Source organism: Paralichthys olivaceus, chromosome 16, assembly GCF_024713975.1.
Source record: "Paralichthys olivaceus isolate ysfri-2021 chromosome 16, ASM2471397v2, whole genome shotgun sequence".
NCBI lineage: Eukaryota > Metazoa > Chordata > Actinopteri > Pleuronectiformes > Paralichthyidae > Paralichthys > Paralichthys olivaceus.
Window position 1 is genome coordinate 23,567,682 of NC_091108.1, and position 23,572 is coordinate 23,591,253.

Below are 23,572 nucleotides of genomic sequence, written 5' to 3' on the forward strand. Positions count from 1 at the left end.
ACTTATGTACATAAAACAACAATATAAAAAACAACAATATGTAAGAAATTGAATAAAATAAAATAGAATAAAATAAAATAAAATAAAATAAAGAATATACATATATACATTAACAGATTAACAGGGTTATGGGCACGTGCTGTGCGAAGGTGCAGAGATTGGTGATAGTGCCAGTAGTATATAAGTAATAAATTATAAATTATGTGCAGGGGGTGGGGTGTGGTGGGGTAGAGTCAGTGCGGTGCAGAGTCAGTGTGATGCAGGGGGCTTGTTTGTGAGCCCCACTGCCACGGGGAAAAAACTGTTCAGATGGCGAGAGGTTTTAGTCCTGATGGCCCGGAACCTTTTTCCGGAGGGAAGTCTCTGGAACAGGTGGTGACCGGGATGTGAAAGATCAGCAATGATCTTGCCTGCTCTCCTACTGGTCCTGGAGTGGAACAGGTCTAGGAGGGCCGGCAGGTCACAGCCGATGACCTTCTCAGCTGACCTTATGATCCGCTGCAGTCTGCCCTTGTCCTTGGCAGTGGAGGCAGCGAACCAGACGGTGATTGATGAGGTGAGGATGGACTCAATGATGGCTGTGTAGAATTCAACCATCACTTTCTGGGGCATGTTGAATTTCCTCAGTTGCCGCAGGAAGAACATCCTCTTCTGGGCCTTCTTGGTGATGGAGGTGATGTTCTCCGCCCACCTCAAGTCCTGTGCAATGATGGTCCCCAGGAATCTGAAGGACTCCACTGTTTTAACTGGGGAGTTGCACAGGCTGAGGGGGGCAGTTTGGGCTGGGCTCCTCCTGAAGTCTGCCACCATCTCTACAGTTTTCAAAGCGTTCAGCTCCAGGTGGTTCTGGCTGCACCAGGAAGCCAGGCTGTTAACTTCCTCTCTGTAGGCGGCTTCGTCCCCATTGGTGATTAATCCGATGAGGGTCGTGTCGTCTGCAAACTTCAGGAGTTTGACAGAGGGATGGCTGGAGGTGCAGTTGTTGGTGTAGAGGGAGAACAGTAGAGGGGAGAGCACACAACCTTGTGGGGCTCCAGTGCTGATGGTCCGGGACTCAGAGACAAGCTTGCCCAGCCTCACGCGCTGCTTCCTGTCAGTCAGGAAGGTAGAGATCCACCTACAGGTGGGCTCAGGCACGCTCAGCTGTGTCAGCTTGTCACGGAGAAGAGCTGGGGCGATGGTGTTGAATGCGGAGCTGAAGTCCACAAACAGGATCCTGGCGTAGGTGCTGGGGGAGTCGAGGTGCTGGAGGATGAAGTGGAGTCCCATGTTGACTGCGTCGTCTACGGACCTGTTGGCTCTGTAGGCAAACTGCAGTGGGTCGAGGAGGTGGTTGGTTATTGTCTTGAGGTGGGTCAGCACGAGGCGCTCAAAGGTCTTCATTACTACAGAGGTCAGGGCGACAGGTCTGTAGTCATTAAGGCCTGTGATCCTCTGCTTCTTGGGAACGGGGATGATGGTGGATGTTTTGAGACAGGCGGGTACAACACATTCAGCCAGTGAGGTGTTAAAAATGTTCGTGAACACTGGAGAAAGCTGGTCTGCACAGTGCCTCAGTGTGGAGGGGGAGACAGCGTCGGGTCCAGGTGCCTTGCGGGGGTTCAACTTCTTCAGAGGCTTGTTTACATCCCTCTCCTGAATAGAGAGAGGTGTGATGGGGGGGAGGGGGGTTGAGTCTTTGTCCAGGCTGGGGTGAAAAGGTGTAATAGCTATGTGGGGGGGCTGGGAGTCTGGGTTAGAACTGGTCCATTGTCTTTCAAATCTACAGTAAAAGTCATTCAGTTCGTTTGCAAGTTTCAGGTCTTCCACAGAGTGGGGGGATTTGGTTTTGCAGCCGGTGATCACTCGCAGCCCCTTCCAGACTGACGAGGAGTCGTTGGCTGCAAACTGTTGTTCCAGCTTCTTTGAGTACTGTCGTTTGGCCTCCTTAATCTCCTTGCCAAACGAGTATTTTGCCAGTCTGAAACTATCCATGTCCCCAATTTTGAAGGCCGCCTCCTTCTCCAAATGAAGCTGTTTGAGTTTTGCAGTGAACCAGGGCTTGTCGTTGTTATAGCTCACCCTGGTGCGTGTTGGGATACATCTGTCTTCACAGAAGCTGATGTATGACGTCACTGCATCTGTGTATTCATCGAGGCTGTTGGAAGCAGTTCTAAAAATGTCCCAGTCAGTGTTATCCAGACAGTCACGCAGCTCCTCCACAGCTTCTCTGTTGCTCCAGTTCTTGGATCTCAGCACAGCAGGTTTAGAAAGTTTGAGTTTCTGCCTGTAAGCTGGGATCAGGTGAATAAGAGCGTGGTCGGACAGGTCCAGAGCAGCGCGGGTAACTGCATGATACGCCTTGGTGATGGTGCTGTAGCAGTGATCAAGAGTGTTCTCCCCCCTGGTCGGGCATTTGATCAACTGTTTATATTTCCGGAGTTCCTGAGATAAGTTCCCCTTATTAAAGTCCCCGAGGACAATAACAGGGGAATAAGTGTTCTCTCTCCTCCTCTCCACCCCCAGTACCTGCTCGGCGAGTTGTCGTTGTGCTTCGCGCACGTCAGCTTGCGGGGGGATGTACACGCCGGCCAGGGTGAAAGAGGTGAACTCACGGGGAGAGTAGAACGGTCGGCAGGTAATGAAAAAAGTTTCCAGGTCCGGAGAACAGGACTGTAAAATGACTTTCACGTCGCTGCACCAGCCCTGGTTTATATAAAAACAAACCCTCCGCCTTTTGCCTTGTGTGAGAGGATCGGGTCGCGGTCCGCGCGTAACAGCTGGAAGCCGGTCATCTGTGCGGCGGAGTCCGGTGTGGCTTCAGTCAGCCACGATTCCGTGAAACACAAGACAGAAGTAAGGGAAAAGTCTCTATTTGTCCGGATGAGGAGGCGCAGTTCGTCCATCTTATTGCACAGCGAGCGGACATTGGAGAGGAGGATGCTCGGGAGAGGTGAGCGTAATCCCCGCTCCCTGAAGCGCACCAGGGCCCCAGCGCGCTTCCCTCGTCGTCTCCACCAGAGTCTCACTGCGTGTCCGAGGACCACCGCACCTTTGATGAGTAAGTCCACTAAATCCACGGAAGAGGCGATAAAGTTGGGACATAAATCGGATGGTGTTGTGTCCCTGATGGAAAGAAGCTCGTCCATCGTGAAAGTAATCCGAGTAGTTAGAAGAAATATCATCTGAAAGAGGACAACAGTTTTGCTCTACTTCCACTGAATGTTGCTTGGACAGAACCACTTCTTCCAACTGTCTGATCAAAGTTTTCATGACTTGTTCAGCATATTTTATATAAATAATATATTGATATAGATATATAAATTGTATAGATAATATCAATATACCTCTAGTAGCTGGGTTGAAGAAGATTGTGACTGTGTTGCTCCTCTTCATTGGAGGGATGAACACAAGAACAGCGAGATACTGTAGTGTGTTGGAAATGATGTTTACAATAAAACTCGAGGAACCTGTTGTTCACAATAAATTAAACAAATTAATAATTTTTTTTAAAGTCACACTGTCCCGTTGACCAAATAATTGACACACTTTTCAGTGGAACTACTTTCTACCAAGAAATGTTCTCTTTCCAGCATCACAGGGGTCGGACACTCACTGATGAGAGGCGTCCCCCTGGTGATGGGCAGCAGGTTGTTCATGATGAGCAGGATGAGGGTCAGCTTGAAGGAGGAGCGGTTTGGGGCCCAATAATACTCAAGATTAGCTGTATGATACATCTTACTGTGTGGTTGTTCAGGTATATGAGGGGCAGAGGAGATCTCAGCATGTAGATTCCTGAAAAGATCAATGGTTCAGTTACAACCAGTATACTACTGTTTACTTCCTCTATTTACTTTGTATTCTATTTACATGCTGAAAAACACATATGGGTCACAGTGTAGAAATTGTTAAATAAAACTTTTGGGGGCTGAGGCCTTAAGACAACAAGACAACAAAATACTTTATTTGTACACATTCACATGGATAGATATAATCTTTTTTTTTTTTTTTTAGAGTTTATTAGTGTAAGCCAAGAAATATATCCTATATATCATCAAAAATCATGTACAAATACAGTAACAGAAAATCACAGAGATAGATGTAATTTAATATAAAAAACAAAGAGACACTGTGACACATACATCTGCCCGTCATTTATCTGGTCTTTAGTCAAACAGTCTCTTACCTTTGCTGTATAAAACACCTCACATGTGTAAAGTAGTTGTAGAGCAACATCTGCTGTAGTTTGTTGTTCTTCAGTCACTGAAGTTAAAGGAAAAGTCAAGTAAGAAAGACAGAGATGAAGCTGAAACAGCGCCATAATGTTCAGTCGCCGGGACGGGCATTACCTCCATAGTGATTTAACACTACCATAGAGAATGAATGGGAACGTGTTAGGGACGTTTAGCGCAGAAGGCCTGTGTTCGATTCCCGGCAATAGACTATTTTTGGCCAATTTTTTGGCAATTTTTTCGAAAATTTCGAAAGTTGAGCAGATGAAATGTCAACATGTACTTCTGGAATTGGTTTATTTGTGTAACAGACAATGAAAACCATTTGAAACTTTTTTCTTGAAATATCACTTTTGTAATAATAAGATAGTTAAGTGGGCCTTTTCATGTTTTGAAAAATTTGTGGCAATGACATTGACTTGAAATTGAGAGCAGGCATTGCAAGTCAGAACTGTTCATCAATAGGAAACACAAGCAAAGCATTCTATTTACACGGTATATTTTAGAAGCTCATAGAATCAAGACTGTTCCCTTCAAGTCTAAATCACTTTTGTATTGGGTCTGTTGTTTGCATTAGGGGGCAGCTAGGCTTTTAGCACCACTCTGCCCGAAGTGTGAGTTGTTGGGCCATGAAGAGGTATATTGTTATCGTGGTAAAAGGCTCAAAGTTAACTAGAAAGTGATTCTGAGATTTACACACTTCCAGCACTACCAGTAAATCTTTCAAAATGACTTTACAAGCGTGGATACGTCATGAGCCATAGTCATCCATAGTTATGCTGCTATAGGCCTAGACGGCGGGGGGATCACCCATCAGGCACCAGAAACCAGCACCTTCTCTCTTCTCTCTCTGCCTTGTTTATTTTATTGTATCTTATTACATGTCTCTAATTCCTTGGGTCTTCTCCTCCCCTCCTTGGTCCATGCTGTGCGGCTCTCCGGAACCCATCCTGGCCCGGGTCCTGATGAGGGATGGACCTAGTGAGGTCACCGGTTTGTCGCAGGGCTAACGTGGAGGGTCATGCAACCACCAGCACTCTCACCTGAGGACCTCTCACCTTTGGAGCCATGTTCACTACTACTACTGCACATGTTGGACCATGAGGGAGGTAGGAGTGCCCGGAGGGACCAACGCGCCCTTGGAAGACCATGCCAACATCCAGGTTGTGATTCCCGTGCTGGATTCAAGCCCATGACCAGAGACTGTGACTCCACCCCCCCTTTATTTCCTTTTTTCCCCTATATATATTTTTTTTCTCCACTCACCCCAACCAGTCCTGGCAGAGGCCGTTGATAGATACATGTAGGGAAAGTAGATTTAGTTCTCATGGCCAATGTGTTTGATGTGCAAGTGCTGCCAAATATATACAGAATATATCCTTGCTGGCCCATCCACTGCAGACAGAGAGGGGAAAGCTGACAGGAGCTCCGGGATCCCCTCCGTCTCCTGTTTATAATGCATGAAAATCCAACTTAACTGATTAAAGCTTTTGACAAGACCAGTTGATGCAGTCGTATTTTTTATTATATATAAAAATATATTTTTATTTCTCGCCGGAGTAGTCCTGGTTTGGGGAGATTATTACAGCTGGAGGTGCAGCGTGCAGGGAGAAGAGGCATGATAACCTGTGTTATGTTATTGCTCATAGTTGTTTTAGCTTTATGGTGTATTTAGTGTTAGTCGTTCAGTTTTGATTGCTTTTTTGTCATAGGGTTAAATATTAAAAACCTGTTGGAGCTAGTGAAATAGGAAGTATATTCTGGGGATGTATAGTACGAGACCTGAGGAGGTCTTTCTGAGCTTGCTCCACAGAGCGCTGTGTGAGCTTGGGGTTCAGGGGTTTTTTTGTTTTTTTTTTGTTTTCCCCCTGCAGAGCTACTCACTCTATTCTTTCTGCAAGTGTTCTAAATGAAAGGTAATTGTAACTTCATTAGCTGGAATGTTAAGGGGTTAAATCACCCAGTCTTCTCACACCTAAAGAAGCTCAGGGCTGGGGTAGCCTTTCTTCAGGAAACCCACTTGCATGATTCTGACCAATGGCGATTAGGTAAATGCTGGGCAGGACAGTTTTTCCATTCTAACTTTAAAGGAAAGCCAGGGGTGTGGCCATCCTTGCTGATAGAAACATTCCTTTTGAGCCCTGCAACATTACAGCAGATAAATTTGGACATATTACCCATGTTTCAGGCAAGCTTTACAATAAGCAAGTGGTCTTGGCCAATGTGCATGCGCCTAATGTTGATGACGTACAGTTTTTCAATAGATTTTTCTCTGAACTCCCTGATCTAAATTCTAAATTTTTAATTCTCGGGGGAGATTTCAATTGTTATTTGGATGCAGTATTAGACCGCTCCTCACCTAAACCTACCACTCTCAGCAAATCCGCCAGTTACATTAAAGCATTTCTTGATGATTTTAGCCTTTCTGATCCCTGGCGGTTCTTGTATCCTAGAGGAAGAGAATATTCCTTCTTTTCCCATGTCCACCACACTTACACTCGAATTGATTATTTTTTTATAGATAATAAATTCATCTCAAACCTTAAGTCATGTAAAATACGAAAGTATTGTTATTTCTGATCACGCTGATCAAGACACTGGAGACTAAATCCATTGTTACTCTCCGACGAGAGCTTTCTCTCACACATCTCTACACATATTAAAACTTTTTTAAGCATCAATAGAACACCTGATGTGTCTAATAAACCAATTTGGGAAGCTATGAAAGCGTACTTAAGAGGAGAAATTATATCATTCTCAGCATATAAAAACAAGCAGACTGACATTGCTAATCAGATTTTAAACATAGATAAACAACATGTAAATTCACCTTCACCTGATCTGTACAAGGAGCGCTTGAAACTTCAGGCCGAATTTAACGTTCTTTCCTCTCATGAAGTCGAAAGTCTCTTACTTCGGAGTAAAAGTAACTATTATGAGCACGGTGGAAAAACTGGCAAACTCCTGGCTACTCAGCTGCGTGGGTTGAGAATGAACCAACTTATTGCTGGAGTACAGACTGATAATGGATGTATAACATCTGACCAGAAAGAGATTAATGACAAGTTTAGAACTTTCTACTCAAATACTCTTCAGATTGTACAGCAGACTTTAATATTATGGAAAACTTCTTTAATAACCTTGACTCACCGTCCCTTTCTCAAGACCTGAGAAATAACCTGGATGCGCCCATCACCCAGGAGGAAATTTCAGCAGCTATATCTTCTATGCAATCAGGTTAATCCCCTGGCCCAGATGGGCTTCCATCAAATTTCTTTTAAAAAAATTCTGCTGATCTAGCCCCCGTCCTGTGCTCAGTGTTCTCTGATTCCTTAAACTCAGGTGCACTCCCTCCCTCGTTCAATCAGGCCTGTATCTCCTTGTTGCTGAAAAAAGGCAAAGACCCACTAGATTGTGCTTCATACAGACCGATTTCATTGCTAAACACGGATGTAAAGATCCTCGCCAAAGTTTTGGCCCACAGACTGGAGGATATCCTTCCTTCTGTAATATCGCCAGATCAAACTGGTTTTATTAAAGGACGCCATTCGTTTTACAATATTCGTCGGCTATTTAATATTCTGTACTCCCCCAAACGTGGATTCAGAGTGCCTTGCCTCTATGGATGCTGAGAAGGCATTTGATATAGTAGAGTGGAACTATCTTTTTTTTTACACTTGGAAAATTTGGTTTCGGTTCTGTCTTTTTGTCCTGGATCAAAACATTGTATAAATGTCCTTCAGCCACTGTTTTGACCAATAGTCATTACTCTGAATACTTTGATTTACACCGTGGGACCCGGCAGGGTCGCCCACTAAGCCCACTCCTTTTCGCAATTGCCATTGAGCCTCTTGCAATTGCCTTACGTAGCAATGGGCGGGTACAGGGAATATGGAGGGGAGGAGTCGAACATAAAGTCTTGCTGTATGCAGGCGACCTACTTCTGTTTGTTTCAAAACCAACCACTTCTCTACCAGAAGCCCTCACGATCTTAGATAATTTCAGTCAATTTAAATAAAAGCGAACTATTCCCAATTAATAAAGAAGCTCTTAAACTTAACTATACCCAACTCCCATTAAGGTGGTGAAAGATCTATTTAATTACCTCGGAATTTGTGTCACCAGAGAATTCAAAAACTTGTTTCAATCAAATTTTCTCACTTTATTTGATCAGGCAAAACAGATTTTGTCTCTGTCCCTTATTGGAAGAATAAACTCGATTAAAATGACATTGCTTCCAAAGTTCCTCTACTTGTTTCAATGTCTTCCCGTTCTCATCCCCAAATAATTTTTTAGAGCCATTGACTCATTATTGATATTTTACATTTGGAATGGTAAACACCCTCGGCTGCGGAAAGCATTTCTCCAAAGATCCAAGCAGGCAGGGGGAATGGCTCTGCCTAATTTCCAGTACTACTACTGGGCAGTGAATATTGGGTGTTTGTTATTTTGGAGACATTTCCATCTCGAACCCACTTCCCCGGCCTGGGTTACAATGGAGGTCTGTGCCAGTAACCCTGTTTCCTTACCTGCCCTTTTAGGTGCCGCACTTCCACTTGCTTCGGATATTCCCAAGAGCAACCCAGTAGTTAAACACTCCCTGTTAATCTGGGGCCAATTTAGGAAAAGTTTTGGACTACAGCTTTTTTCACTTAAAAGCCCAATTGCTGCTAACCATCTATTTGCTCCTTCAATGGCTGATGGCGCATTCAATATTTGGCACAGAAAAGGTTTGAGATGCTTTGAAGATCTATACATTGAGAATTGTTTTGTGAGCTTTTCTCAACTAACAGAAACTTTTTGGCATTTCCAAAACCCACTTTTTTAGATTTTTACAAATTAGGACTTTTATACAGCGCTTAACGACCCAATTTCCTTATAAACCCCCAGTTACCCCTGTTGATATATTTCTTTCTGTTAACCCCACCTCTAAAGGTATCTTGTCCAATCTATATAACCTTATTTCCAAACTGCACTGCTCTTCAGTGGCAACTATAAGAACTGCTTGGGAGCAAGACCTAAATTACACCTTTACAGAGGACACATGGGACTCGGTGCTTGATCGGATACACTCCTCTTCTATGTGTTCTTGACATGCACTTTTACAATTTAAAGTAGTGCATCGAATCCACATATCAAAAACCAAATTAGCGTGAATGTATCCTGATGTCGACCCTACATGTGATAAATGTAAAGGCGCACCTGCCTCACTCTACCACATGTATTGGACATGTCCCTCTTTAGGTAACTTTTGGACATTGGTTTTCCATGCGTTATCAGATATCCTCCATCATCGAATTGAGCCCAATCCCTTGACTGGTATTTTTGGCATTGCTCCAGATTTGAACTTACATAAAGCTACGCTCAACTTTCTTGCTTTTGCCTCTTTACTAGCCCGACGAGCTATTTCACTTAAGTGGAAGGACCCAGCTCCTCCTTGCTGTTCACATTGGCTCAGAGACATGATATCCTGCATGAATCTAGAGAAGATTAGATACACTATTCGGGGATCAGAAAACAAATTCTACAGAATATGGCGCCCCTTCTTGGTATTTTATGAACCCCCCCCCTTTATTTCTTTTATTTTTTAAAATTTGTATTATCTATTTTATTTATGTATCTATTTTTCATGTATTTCACCTTTTTTTGGTGGTGTCTGTGCTGTGCTTTTTTCAGTTATTAAATCTTATTAATCTTTTATCTTTCCAAGCGTGGTTGTAATTTTTTTTTTTTATTATTATTATTATTATTATTCTGTCTATTTACATTTTTTGTCAGTAGATGTTTAAGTATGTCCATGTCCGGATGTTTTGACAAGGGATTGTTTTGTGTTATGGATGTTGTACGAAAAATCTAAAAAACTTTTTTCCTGTGCATTGATTGTCTTATATGTATTTTATCATTAATAAAAAGACCATTGAAAGAAAAGTAGTTTGTAAAGAATTGTTTTGCTGTATTGAGAGACCTGCCTGAGATTAACAGATAATTTCCTCAAGCTGAAAAGTGCACCACCAGTGATGATGATTCTCAGACTGAGTGAGGTTGTGACGATATGTAATTACTTGCCAAAAAGCCCTTTTTTATGAAGTTACAACTAATTAAACACATTCCTGCACATGCCTAAACATGTTTAAACACATTAGCAGCAGTGTTCAAACATTGTAAGTGAAAGAAGTTTGACTTCTGACCCAGCTCTGAAAGCTGCCTGAAATGGACCACACTAAATGTCTGATTACTAGCAGCCAGTTTGTGCTAGGGTGGAAAGCTGATATTGTTGGGAAGAGGAGAGTCTAATCTTTAATTTGGTGTATAAAGGCAAAATTAAGCAAATTTTTTCTACTTGTCAGCGCAAGTGTACCAGGCGATGTACGAGTTCTTACCCCTTTTGCAAAATAACTTCCGCAAAATCCCAACCCCCCAACCGAACTCCACTCCCCGCCCGCTCTCCGCTTCCCCAACGGGCGCTGACCTTCGGGGACGTGTGCATTTATCAGACCCGTGGTGCCCCGGCTGCTTTGGTGACACTAGATGACCTCGAACTGATCGCTGGCCCTCGTGGTGGCGACGTCTCATTTGAATGTCTGCCCTATCAACTTTCAATGGTACTTTTTGTGCCTACAATGACCACAGGTAACAGGGATTCAGGGTTCGATTCCGGAGAGGGAGCCTGAGATCAATTATTATTAAATTATTGATGACCATATACGACAAAGAATGACATAATGTGCCACACTCACGGCTGATGAAGGGCTGGATGCTGAGGGTCAATGAATTGTGTGAGATGTGTCAAATCTGTTGGTTATTATTTTTGTTCATTATCATATGTAAACAAATGGAGGCAAGATTTTTAAAATATATTTTGCATTGAAGAAATAATTGTCTGCATTCAGATTGAGCTCTATATCATCAAATCAGTAATGATTGGATGACTAATGTGCATAACAAAGACATACATATTACATAAACCAATCCTTTTAGCCCATTTATAAGTGGAACATAGTAAATTAAATTAAATGGAAACAGTCAAACACATTTGCAGAAGCATTGACAATTGTATTGATTTAATATACACACATACAAATATTAATAATATGCATTTTCATTAATATTTTATGCCAATGACAGTATTCGACCAACACTCACAAAGCACTGCTCAATAGCCATGAATCTATGAATGAAATTAAAATATGAAACCTTTATCTGCAGTGTAAAATCACATTGAACACATGAACAACACACAACAATACAATGCTTAATCACAGAATGTCAGTGCCTGTGTTGTGCATCAATAGCTCTCACACACTAAAATCACATAGATCAACATGTAAATATACATCCTCTCAATTATTTCGCATCAGTTTTAGAAACCAGCCAGCATCAAGGTCCACACTTTCCTGACACACACACACATTTTTTACAAACACGAATCCAAACATGCTGCAGAAATGCACAATTCCCCATGCTCTCAGTGACACACAATGCAACAATTAGTTTGCAAAAATGTACCCACTTCCTGGTGATGGTAAAGTAGTTGACTACAGCTGCTCTACAGTGTTTTCCATTTTCATTATTTTATTTTCATCCTACTACATTTATTTTATAATGCTTGTGCTGTTAAGATTTCACACTATGTACTTACTGACACATAGACTTATATTTTGTTGATGCTTATTAACAAAATTATTACTTATTTAACACTTCATAGCATATTTCATTTATTCCCTCAAGCATATCACACATTATCTAATGGATCTGAAATCCTTGATTGATTTTCTTCATTTGGTCAAGAGACTAACCTCAGTCTCAGACTGGGATCACTGTAGCTATCAATGCAACATGTGTATAGTAGCCGCCTAGCTCAGGATTTGTGTATGCTCCGCAGTGATGTGCATCATATAGAAGTCAACCTGATAAACCCCCAGGGGCCGCCATGTTGTGCAGTTATAAAAATTGCCATGGAAACGGTTGCTTCTTAAAAATCTTCTTTGATGATTGATGTGGGGGCAACCATCAAAGGGATTGCTGGCCTGCAAATCCTTATCAAATCCAATCAAAGAACCAAAAACTCTAGACATTAAAGGATATTTCTTTGGTCCTCTGAACTACCAAACATAAATAACAAGTTCCCTTGCTTCAAGTTATTAGCTCGTGAAAATAACAGACCGTCAACTGAGAAGACCACAGTCCTCATTAGTGAAGACAACAATCCTGCCTACGGAGACAACCGCTGATTTGTTCAGTAAAAATTCATCAAGAAGACACTGCTCTCATAACTACAAATCCCCCTTTACCAAAATGGACATCCTGGTAAGAATTATTATTTTTTAGAAATGTATGTTCAGGTTGTGTTGAGTGGACTTTTAATAATGAATTCCATGTTTCTATTTTTCAGGCATGTGGAACAATGCAGTCTGAGATTAAGGCTCTGAAAGAGAAGCTCAAACTGAATGATGAGCTTCTGATGAGGGAGAAGGAGAAAATGACAGCTTACTCTAAAGCCCACAATGGCAAACTGGCTGAACTGGCTGTACAGAGCAACAAGGTGAAGGCTCTGGAAGAGAAGCTCAAACAGAATGATGAGATTCTGATGAGGGAGAAGGAGAAAATGACAGCTCACTCTAAAGCCTACAATGGCAAACTGGCTGAACTGGCTGTACAGAGCAACAAGGTGAAGGCTCTGGAAGAGAAGCTCAAACAGAACGATGAGATTCTGATGAGGGAGAAGGAGAAAATGACAGCTCACTCTAAAGCCCACAATGGCAAACTGGCAGTACAAAGCAACAAGGTGAAGGCTCTGGAAGAGGACAATGTGGCTCTGAAGGAGAAGGTGGCCCTTTTGAAAAGGGATTTGAGCAGGCTTGAGCTTGTGGTGACAGAGATGGAGGAAAGGCAAGCTCACAGCCAAAAGATTGACTCCATGGACAAGGAGACACAAACCAGCGATCTGCTTCATGATGAGAATAATGCTCTTCAAGAAGAGTTGATGAAGCTCAGAGCTTCTTATCATGAGGTCTGTCTGAATCAGACTACCAACCAGGAGAAGTTCAACACTGAGCTCCAGGAGGAGAAGCAGGAAAAGAACGTTCTCCAAGAAGAGCTGATGAAGCTCAGAGATTCTTATCATGAGGTCTGTCAAAATCAGACTACCAACCAGAAGAAGTTCAACACTGAGCTCCAGGAGAAGAAGGTTCTCCAAGAAGAGCTGATGAAGCTCAAAGCTTCTTACAATGTGGTCTGCCACTGTCATGAAGCTGAAGTTTCCAGTTGGGAGCTCAATGGAGAGAGTAAGGATGATGTTACTGAGGAGAAGTCTCTCTCCAGTGTTCTCCCTGAGAAACCAAAGAAGACTTCACTCTGGAAGAGAATCCGCCACACTCTGGGGTTGAGAAAACCACAGTGTTGGAAGTAGTCAGCAGCGCCCATCCAACAGCACCTGAGCTGACCTTACCCAGTGTTGTAATGTAACGAAGTACAAATACTTCTTTACATTTCTACTTAAGTAGAAATTTCACATATCTGTCCTTTAATTTGTTATTTTTATTTCTGACAACTTTCACTTTTACTCCACTATATTTCCTAAGTACAATGTGTACTTTTACTCCAATACATTTCTCCTAACCATCTTCGTTACTCATTACTACAAATTAAAATCAGAAGAAATTTGAGTTGGTGACGTAATGCCGTAAACGTTTTGTGGTATATACGTGTGCCTGCAATATATATTATGCCAGTGGGTCGCATAATATACCCATGTACCCCATGAAGAAGAGAGTGACTGTGACTGGTACCTGAATAAGAAAGAGTGAAGTTTGTTCCTCTGAATTAGCTTGCCTGTTAGCTTCTTTTTTCATATACACTACACAACACATTCGTTGTCATGTCAACCGCCAAGCACGAAGAAGAAGAAGTCCCGCTTGTCTGGGTGTTGTGGTGAAAAACTAAGTTCCACTCGTGATCCAAAAGTCAAAAAATTCAGTCAAATAAAAAAGCAGTAGAAGTCAACTTAAAAGCAGCAGAGTTTTATTGTCAACAACAAAACCTGAGAGCATTCAGTAGCGAGCCGGAGCTGCACCAGAAGAACTCTGACTAACAGTGGTGTTGCTCCGCTTTATCTATCCTTAAGAGCCACACCTGTTACGACCTTCCCCCTGGAAAGTCTCCAAGCACCGGGGTTACTTGCATACGTTGGACTTGAATTTACCCCTGGAAAGCCTCCAAACACCTGGGTTGCTTTGGCCTTGGAGCTAGGACTTTCCCTCTGGAGAGCCCCTACCGTACCATGATGAGTCTCTTTTTCTTTTACACAGTTTTTCTTACTCTTGACACCATTATATCTGTCCAAACCATTTACTATTTTTTAAAAGATATTTGTCTCTGATTTTAAACCATTATATTTCATTCTTGTCAGACTGCCTTTAAAAAAAAAAAAAAGATTATCATTTCTTCACACAAGTTATACATACACTACATACTGATTGTTACACATAGAGTATATTGTTTGATTCGTTTGATGATTCGTAATATCTGTCTTAAACTTATTGTAATCATTAGCAATTTATGTTATAAATGTGATGAAGATAACGTTACACCGGCCGTATTTTCAAGAAATATTTTCGTACGTTGGAGTGAAAGATTCTTCCTACCAGATTAAGTGCCTGTTATGCCTACAGAGAGAGACTGAAATATTGGCATTCAAAAACTCCCCGTCCAACCTAAAGAAGCACATCGAGATAGGTTAAATACATTTTCATTCAATGAAGCCATAATGTCATGTTGGGACCTGGTATCTGTGAACCATAGTTGGGCCTACATGTGTAGTCAAAAGCCTGACCGCATGTCTCCTTTGCTCTGGAGACAAAGGAGAGCTTCCAGAACTCAGTCTCCCAGGGTGCCACAAACCAACAAGACCACTTCACTCGACTTCAAACAGCACATCCAAAAAGGACCTTTCCCTCTTTTTCATGGACAGGTAACACAACTGGGCTCTATTATTACGCTAGGCTAAGCAAAGGACTGTTTAGTCCTATTTCTATTTCATGTGATGTTTATAAGTTTGAATTCTGTTGTTGTGATATTTGGTAATATGTTATTTGAAAGTTGTTAGTTCTGTTATACTGATCAGTTTCTTTGCATGCATCTAACTACTTTCTTTAACCTGGCACCAACACCTCACACACTCATTTCCACAAACTTAACACATACATGTGATCTCAGCCACATGGTCTCACAACTCCATCTTCATTAATGTTGCATAAGTTTGAATTTTGCCAACCTCTACACTGTCAAGAATTCCATATCCTTCAACTTTGCTAGCTATTGATGTGGTAATTTTGGTTATAGTTATTTATTTAATTATTAATCAGAGTTCCAAATTTGTAGTCAGTAAGACTTATTTCTTAAATTGGCTAAATCTTTTCCCTTCCTTTGAAGGGTGGTGCCCCGATTTATCCTTTATCAGTTTAATATTAATATTTTTAATATTAATATTTAATATTTCTCTGATAGCCACATTTATTGAATGCCCAAAAGCACACCATTTAATGGTGCCCCGCATGAAGGAAAGTACATAATCGTACCCCGCGCAAGGGAAAGTACATAATCACAACATTTTTGGTGCTCTGTGTGAGGCAAAGTCATTAATAATAACATTATTTTTGACTCCTCGTGGAGCACAGCACAACAGTCAACGTTATTTAAGTGATCACTGCTGATTACGGGCTCTCCATCATCTCTTTAGTCGCATCCATTTTTTTCGCCTAAATATTGATTTATCCTCACCCAAAAGGCAGAGCATATTCTCCAGTCCCTGCAAAGACTTTGTTCTCACATGTGAACTGGTCCACGCACCACTCCAGCCAGCCACGTCAAATGAAGATTCAGAGAGACTGCATGGAGAGGACACTGTGATGGGAGAATCTCCAAGAGTAGTCACACCACTGGGGCTGTGAGGTGGCCACCTTTTGTGTTTTCCTCCTGTGGATGACTGCTCTTCAGGGTAGGACAGTGTCTCTTCCAGGAGTCTTTGGATCTATTATATATGGATTGTTGGACAGAGCTGGAATTAGTGATACTGTGGCTTAATTGTTCATTTCTTCTTTGTTCCACAGGCACAGCAGCAGTGCAGCACGGCTAATCTCCAATTGGGACATGATGTTGCAACTTATCACCTAACTAATACTATTTCCAATAATGTGACTATGCCACGGAAATAATTCAGAAAAGAAAGGAGTACGCGGGAATTGAGAAAGTTTTAAAAGAGAGAGGAATCCGTTTCTAGACACCTATGGCCAGAATGAGGATACACTGGGACACCGGCCCATGGCCATGGCAACAGGTAGGAAACAAAGAGGACACCGCAACACGAGCAAAACATAAACTACAGAAATACAGAGGAATGGACAAATAAAGTATGTAAGTGCATCTAAATGAATAAGTAAGTGAAAAATAACACATGTTAGACACTGAAGACAAATAGTCTAAGAGATTGTATATAGGTCTTCAGTCTTCACTGTTAGGACTGATCGGACGCTGTATGTGTGAGCTATAATGATCACTTCATTCCCAAAACACAGGCTCTCTAGTGGTTCCAAGAGTCTGTAAGAGTAGAGCAGGAGGTAGAACTTTTAGCTATCAGGCTCCTCTCCTATGGAACCAGCTCCCAATCTGGGTTCGGGAGGCAGACACTGTCCCAGCATTTAAAGTAAAACTAAAAACCTTCCTCTTTGACAAAGCCTATAGTTAGGGCTGGATCAGGTGAGTCCTGAACCATCCCTTAGTTGTGCTGCTATAGGTTTAGACTGCTGGGGGAACTCCCATTATGCACTGAGCACTTCATCACTTCCCTCTGTCTCTCTGTCTCTCTGCCCCCCCACACCTGTTTATTTATTTATTTATTAGTTTTAACATGTCATCATGTCAAAGTGTCACTTTGTCCTCCCATAGTCCCTCTGGCTCTTCTCTCTCTCTCGTTTCAGATAACTCTGGCACCGGGACTGCAGGACAACAACAACTACCATCACCATTGTTATCATTAATTACAATAACTCAGTAATTCATTAATATATATAATCCTGTTGTAGATCACTACATTGTTATTGTTATCTCTCTCTTCTCTCCCTCGCTTTCCACCCATCTCTCCTTTCCTCCCCCCTTACTTTTCTTTCCTCACCCCAACCGGTCGAGGCAGATGACCGCCCACATTGAGCCTGGTTCTGCCAGAGGTTTCTCCCTGTTAATGAGGGAGTTTTTCCTCCCCACAGTACTTGCTCATTGTGGGAACTGTTGGGTTTCTCTACGTTAATATTGTTTTAAGTTCTTGACTTTTAAATGTAAAGTGCCTTGAGATAATGTAAAATATGAATTGGCGCTATATAAAAAAAATTGAATTGAATTGAATTAATGAGACAGATGCTCAAGAGAATCTGGATAACAAGAATGGACCTCACTAAGGAGGGGCCCCCATATTTCATCTGAATTTCCCCTCAACCCACGGGGGAAACGTGGGGGGCAAGTGCCTACTGTTGTATTCTTAGTTCGATTTTTTTGCTCAATGTTCTTTGGGCTATTGTTTGTTCTCATGGTATATAATATATTTATATATATATCAAGGAGTATAATGCCATTTTCCAAAGCTATAAATGAACAGCATATCGTTAGTGTCGTTAAATGTTAATGGGTTAAATAATCCAATTAAAAGGACTAAGATAATTTTGAAAATGAGAAAACTTAAGGCTCAAGTTATCTTCATGCAGGAAACACACCTTTCCCAGGAAGAGCATGAAAAGCTGAAGAAATTTGGTTTTAGAAACACCTATTACAGTACTTGTAAACAAAGGAACAAAAGAGGTTTGGCTATACTTATACAAAACTCAACTAAATTTGAATGTCTAAAAGAAATCAAGGATACAGAAGGACGATATATTATAGTGAAGGGGAAACTACAGGAAGAGATGGTTACGTTAATTAATGTATATGCCCCTTTCAGAGAGTACTAAACAATTCTTTAAATCATTATTCCCAGTCATAGCCTTAAAATCTGAAGGTATAGTGATATGTGCTGGTGATTTTAATATGATAATGGATCATAGGGTAGACACAACAAGTATAAAAAGAAATAAGACACATATATCTAAATTTGTAAACATGTCGTTGAAGGAACATGGACTGGTTGATGTATGGCGTGAACTGCATCCGAAGGAAAAAGACTATACACATTACTCTACTTTATATAACACCCCTCGCCCGGGGAGTAACTCAATGTAGAACCGCCACTGCCCCTTAAGGACGGTGGATTGCCACCCTCATGTAATGAAGCAATCATATCTGTAATCCCCAAGGAGGGTAAAGACGCAGAATACTGTAACAATTACAGACCCATTTCTATGCTCAATGTAGATTACAACATATACACATCCATTATAGCAAGGAGATATCAGAATTTCATGACAGAATTAATTGACGAGGACCAAACTGGATTTACTACAGGACGACAAACATTAGATAACATAAGAAGGAGCCTGCAAATAGTAAACTCGATACAAATGAAGGAAACTGGGGCTATATTGCTGAGTCTTGATGGCGAAAAGGCTTTTGATGGCGTAAATTGGATATTTGTATATTTAACATTAGAATGTTTTGGATTTAACAAAGAAGCCATTAAATGCATCAATACAATATACCAGAATGCTATAGCTAGAATAAAAATTAATGGTAGTCTAACAAAAAGCATAAAGCTACAGAGGGGAACATGCCAAGGATGTTGCCTGTCCCCTCTCCTCTTTGACTTATACATTGAACCTCTGGCGCAGGCTATAAGACAGTTTGAGGAAATAAAGGGAATACATATTAAAAAACCAAAACATGTAATAAGTCTGTTTGCAGACAATGTAATAATATATTTAGAAAGACCTGATACAAACCTAACACATTTAAGTATATAAGTATATACGGAGACCACTCATTATATAAAACAAATGTGAATAAAACACAGATTCTGGCTTTTAATTATACCCCTTCCCAAGAAATTACAAATGCTTATAAATGGAAATGGAACTCAGAAAGCATAAAATATCTTGGGGTAACCCTAACAAAACAGATAAGCCATCTTCAGAAGATAAATCCAGCCATGTTTTCATTGTGATCAGATTCATATACAAATTAAGAGGATATTGAGAGATGGTCAACCATATCACTGGAGGTCAGTTCAAAGATTGACATTATTAAAATGAACATTTTCCTGATGCTGTTGTATTTCTTCCAATCCCTTACTTTCAAGATACAGTTAGAAAGATTTAAAACCTGGGACAAAATGATATCGAGGTTCATTTGGAGTGGTAAAAAACCAAGAATAAAATATAGCACGCTACAACTGGCTAAGAATCGGGGGGGATTCCCATGGCACTCCCAAATTTAAAGGATTATTATGAGGCAGCGCAACTTGGTCAAGTGGTGTGACAAGCATTATAACTCCAAATGGAAAGAGATTGAGATGAGGGTGGCTAACAAACCAGTGCAATCCCTTTTGGGCAACATTACATTGATAAAAACTACTAAAAGGTTCAATAGATCCAATAACCTCCCACACACTGACTATCTGGGCTGATTTCAATAAAAGGCATAGATTGGAAAAGAAAGTGAGATTGTTGAGCTGGATTGCATATGATGAAAGATTCAAGACAAACTTGAGTGACCTGACGTACAGGAACTGGGAGAGGAAGGGAATCACTGCCATGTGTACAATACTAAAGAATGGAAACATAAAGTCTTTTCAGGACCTTAGAGAAATGTATGGATTAAAAAATTAGGATTTTTTTTTTAGATAACTACAGCTAAGGGATTATATTATGAGGGAAATAGGGAGCACAAAAATATTAAACGGAGTGATAGATGTACTAATGCGAGTATATAATTGGTCAAAAATCAAGGTGGTATCTGTGTTATATAAAAACCTCAGAGACTGTACGAGTGCTTCAACTGATTACATTAGGGCTAGATGGGAGACGGAGCTGGTCCTGCAGTCAGGCCCCCAGTTCAGCCAGGCAGGGCCTCACAACCAGACACAGGTAAGGTACTAACTATAGGTTAGAGAGCGATTCAGAGGAACTTTATCAATACCTGTATCAAGAAAGATACTTATTAATGGAGGAGGTCGTAATTCATGATTACTCAGAGTAGTGAACCTGACTGAGTATAGAGACTTATTATAATGGCCCAGTAAAGTATATGAGTTGCTTATGGACGAGGCAGTTATGTGATCCTGTAAGATAACTATAGAATAGATTTTTTTATTTGTATCTGAAAGAACATAGTTCCAAAGAAATCAGGTGTAATCATGACAGTGGATGTATAGTATATAGTATATAGTATATAGTATATAGAAGCATAGGAAGTGTCCATATCTCCATTTAGCTCAAAATCACAGTGAAAAAATATCACAACAAAACAGCTTCTAAATAAAAGTATTAGATTCTTGTGTAACCCAGGTTAAAAATCTGTATTAAAAACAATAAATTAGTTGATTGAATGAAGAAAAGTGAAATTCATGGTGGAAAAATCAATTCATTAATACTACGTTGTGGTTAATAATAAAAAACAGATGTTTATCTAAAAGGAGAGATAGAACCATAATAAAATAATTTATAGAGAGTTTTAGTTTGAAGGAGACGGGTTGGAGACGGTCTGTCACCCAATCAGAAAAGAAGCCCCGCCCATTGAGCTGATCGGAGCAGGTTCACTTCCTCTGAAGTTGCCGGGAAGAGAGAGAGCAAGGCGCATTAAACAGACACTCACCATAGGAAGATAAAACAAGAAAAGTGGATCAGACTCGGAAAAGCTGCCGAAGAAATCTCCCGGGACGACCAGGACCTGTGTGAGCACAGTCGGAGGAACCTCTCGGGAAGAGAAACGCATCGGTGAGCGGCCGTCTTGATGTGCTAGGCTAATAGCTAATGCAATGAGTTAAACCGTTAGCATAGGAGCTAACATCAGAGCACTAGCTCCGGTGCTGATTGGCGCGAGAGAGACACACTACGACACACCACACATTAATGCTGAAGCCCTGATCCGACATTTTAAAGGTGCATTGTGAGACATTTGTTTGCTCCTTTGTTGCACATAGAGCTGTATTATGTGTGTGTTTAGCACCTTATTTGTGCATTCTAAGCTCATCCAGCCATATTTTATTAGCTGTGCACATTACATGTTTTTCTTTCTAGATGATTGATATTGTTTTATGTGCTAATTACGATGTAAAGAGCACAGGATATTTTGATACTGTTGATTTGGAGTGAGGAAGATTATTTCAATAACATAATGTGATATTTTGAGTGTTGCTTATTTTATTACTGAACATTGTGATAGCATGTTGCAACAGTAATTGAGTAAAATTGTTATTCTCTATTAGGCCTGGGACGATAACAAATTTTGCTGGACGATATATTGTCCCACGAATTATTGCCGATAAATGATATGATTGTCAACATGATAATATATCATAATAATGCACACCCTTTCAAATACAATCAACTTTTATTTTTCAGTGATTTTTTTACCATCGTAATTGTAATTTCAGGAACGTTGAAATATCCTAAATAAATAAAACAAACAAAGAATAAAATGGACTCTCAGTCTCTGTTAGCAAAAACAGCACTCAAATATAAAACCACACACAACCAAGACAATAAATAAAATGGCTTATCAAGTCTCGATTAATAAAATTGCACTTCAATAAATACTGAACATTTAGGCCGTTTGTGACATGTATTTTCTCGCAGGCAATTCGTTTTGTCTGTCTGTCAAACGTTTGCAGCATCTCTCTCAATGCTGGCTTTTCAACTGTACTAAAGGGCAGCATTTCTTTTGCGATGCAGCGAACTACCATTTTTGCTCCATTTATATTTACTTTGTCGACCAAACGCCTCAGTGAGTCTTGACTTTCGGGACGAAGGCTCTGCATCTTGAGGTGCACTTTTTTTTCCCCAGCTGGGAACACTGGGTCGGGTGGTTGTGCTTGAGGTGGGCATGCGAGTTTGTTGTGTTGCTTTTTTTTTGTTGCCACCACTTTTGAACTGGCTCGTCCGTGTTGATGGGCTCACCTTGCTCATTCGGTTATTACAGATGTGGTAGAAAGTAGGGCTGGGGCGACGCGTCGACGTCATCGATTACGTCGACGCAAAAAATAAGTCGACGCAAAAACTGTACGTAGATGCGTCGTCCGACCAAAACAAAAAATGGCGGCAGCGAGTAGCGGCAGCAGCAACGCCAGTGAGTCAGCTGAAGCTGAACTCAGCAAAAAAAGAACACGTATTTCGAAGGTATGGGACTATTTTACAGTGAAAGGGAGCGACTCTGTTGTTTGTCGTCTTTGTAAAATGGAAATGGCCTATCATAAAAGCACGACGGCTATGCACCAGCACCTCAAAAGGCGGCATCCAGGAGCAGCTTGTGCAGATGAAAAAACACAGTAAGTTTTAAGTAACTTTTTTTTCTTTTCTTGTTTGTTTTGTTGTACATATTATATTACGCAATGAGTCGTCACATTTTAATACCGTATTATAACATTAAACATCATAACGTACCCTGTCATTCATCCAAACACCCCCACGTACACATGCACGCACACCCACTCACTCACATACACACCCTCCTCAAACTCAAAACTGATATAAGCTGCTCTTTGTTTTGTTGGTTTTTATTTCTGAATTTTGTTTTTGTTTTTTGTTTTTTTGTCTGCCTGCTTTGTTTTGCACTTAAGTCCTGTACTACATACATTGTTGTTTTGTAATTTCTTTTTTGTAATATTAATTTTGTAATTGGTCACTGTCATGCCGTGACAGCTCAACTACACACATAGGATTTGATTACTTGCTGATTTAAACGATGGTAATAGACAGTATGATTAGGATATATTAAAATCCTACTATTATTATTATTATTTGTATTATTTATATATAATTAATATTTTTTAAAATTATTTTTATTAATCTGTGCGCTGTGTGTGTGATTTACAGTGGTATGAAAAGGTTTGGGCACCCCTGATCATTTTCAAGATTTTCCTTTATGTATCGTTGGTTGTTCGGAACAGCAATTTCAATTAAATATATCATATAGCAGACAAACATAGTGATATTTTAGAAGTGAAATGAAGTTTATAGGATTTACAGAAAGTGTGCAATAATTACTTAAACAAAAGTAGGCAGGTGCATAAATTTGGGCACCCCAACAGAAAAATTACATCAATATTTAGTAGATCCTCCTTGTGCAGAAATAACAGCCTCTAAACGCTTCCAATGAGGGTCTGGATTCTGGTTGAAGGTATTTTTGACCATTCTTCTTTACAAAACATCTCCAGTTCAGTCAGGTTT

General features: G+C 40.7%; 1 protein-coding gene across 1 annotated transcript; it reads left to right on the top strand.

The window, feature by feature from the left end:
* The first annotated feature begins 12,369 nt into the window (after positions 1-12,369).
* LOC138405083 (golgin subfamily A member 6-like protein 25) lies at positions 12,370-13,834 on the top strand. The gene is made up of 2 exons (XM_069511220.1): positions 12,370-12,518; positions 12,604-13,834. Exons 1-2 carry the CDS (start codon positions 12,507-12,509, stop codon positions 13,618-13,620), a joined length of 1,029 nt encoding a protein of 342 aa, XP_069367321.1. The 5' UTR covers positions 12,370-12,506; the 3' UTR covers positions 13,621-13,834.
* The last annotated feature ends 9,738 nt before the right edge of the window (positions 13,835-23,572 follow it).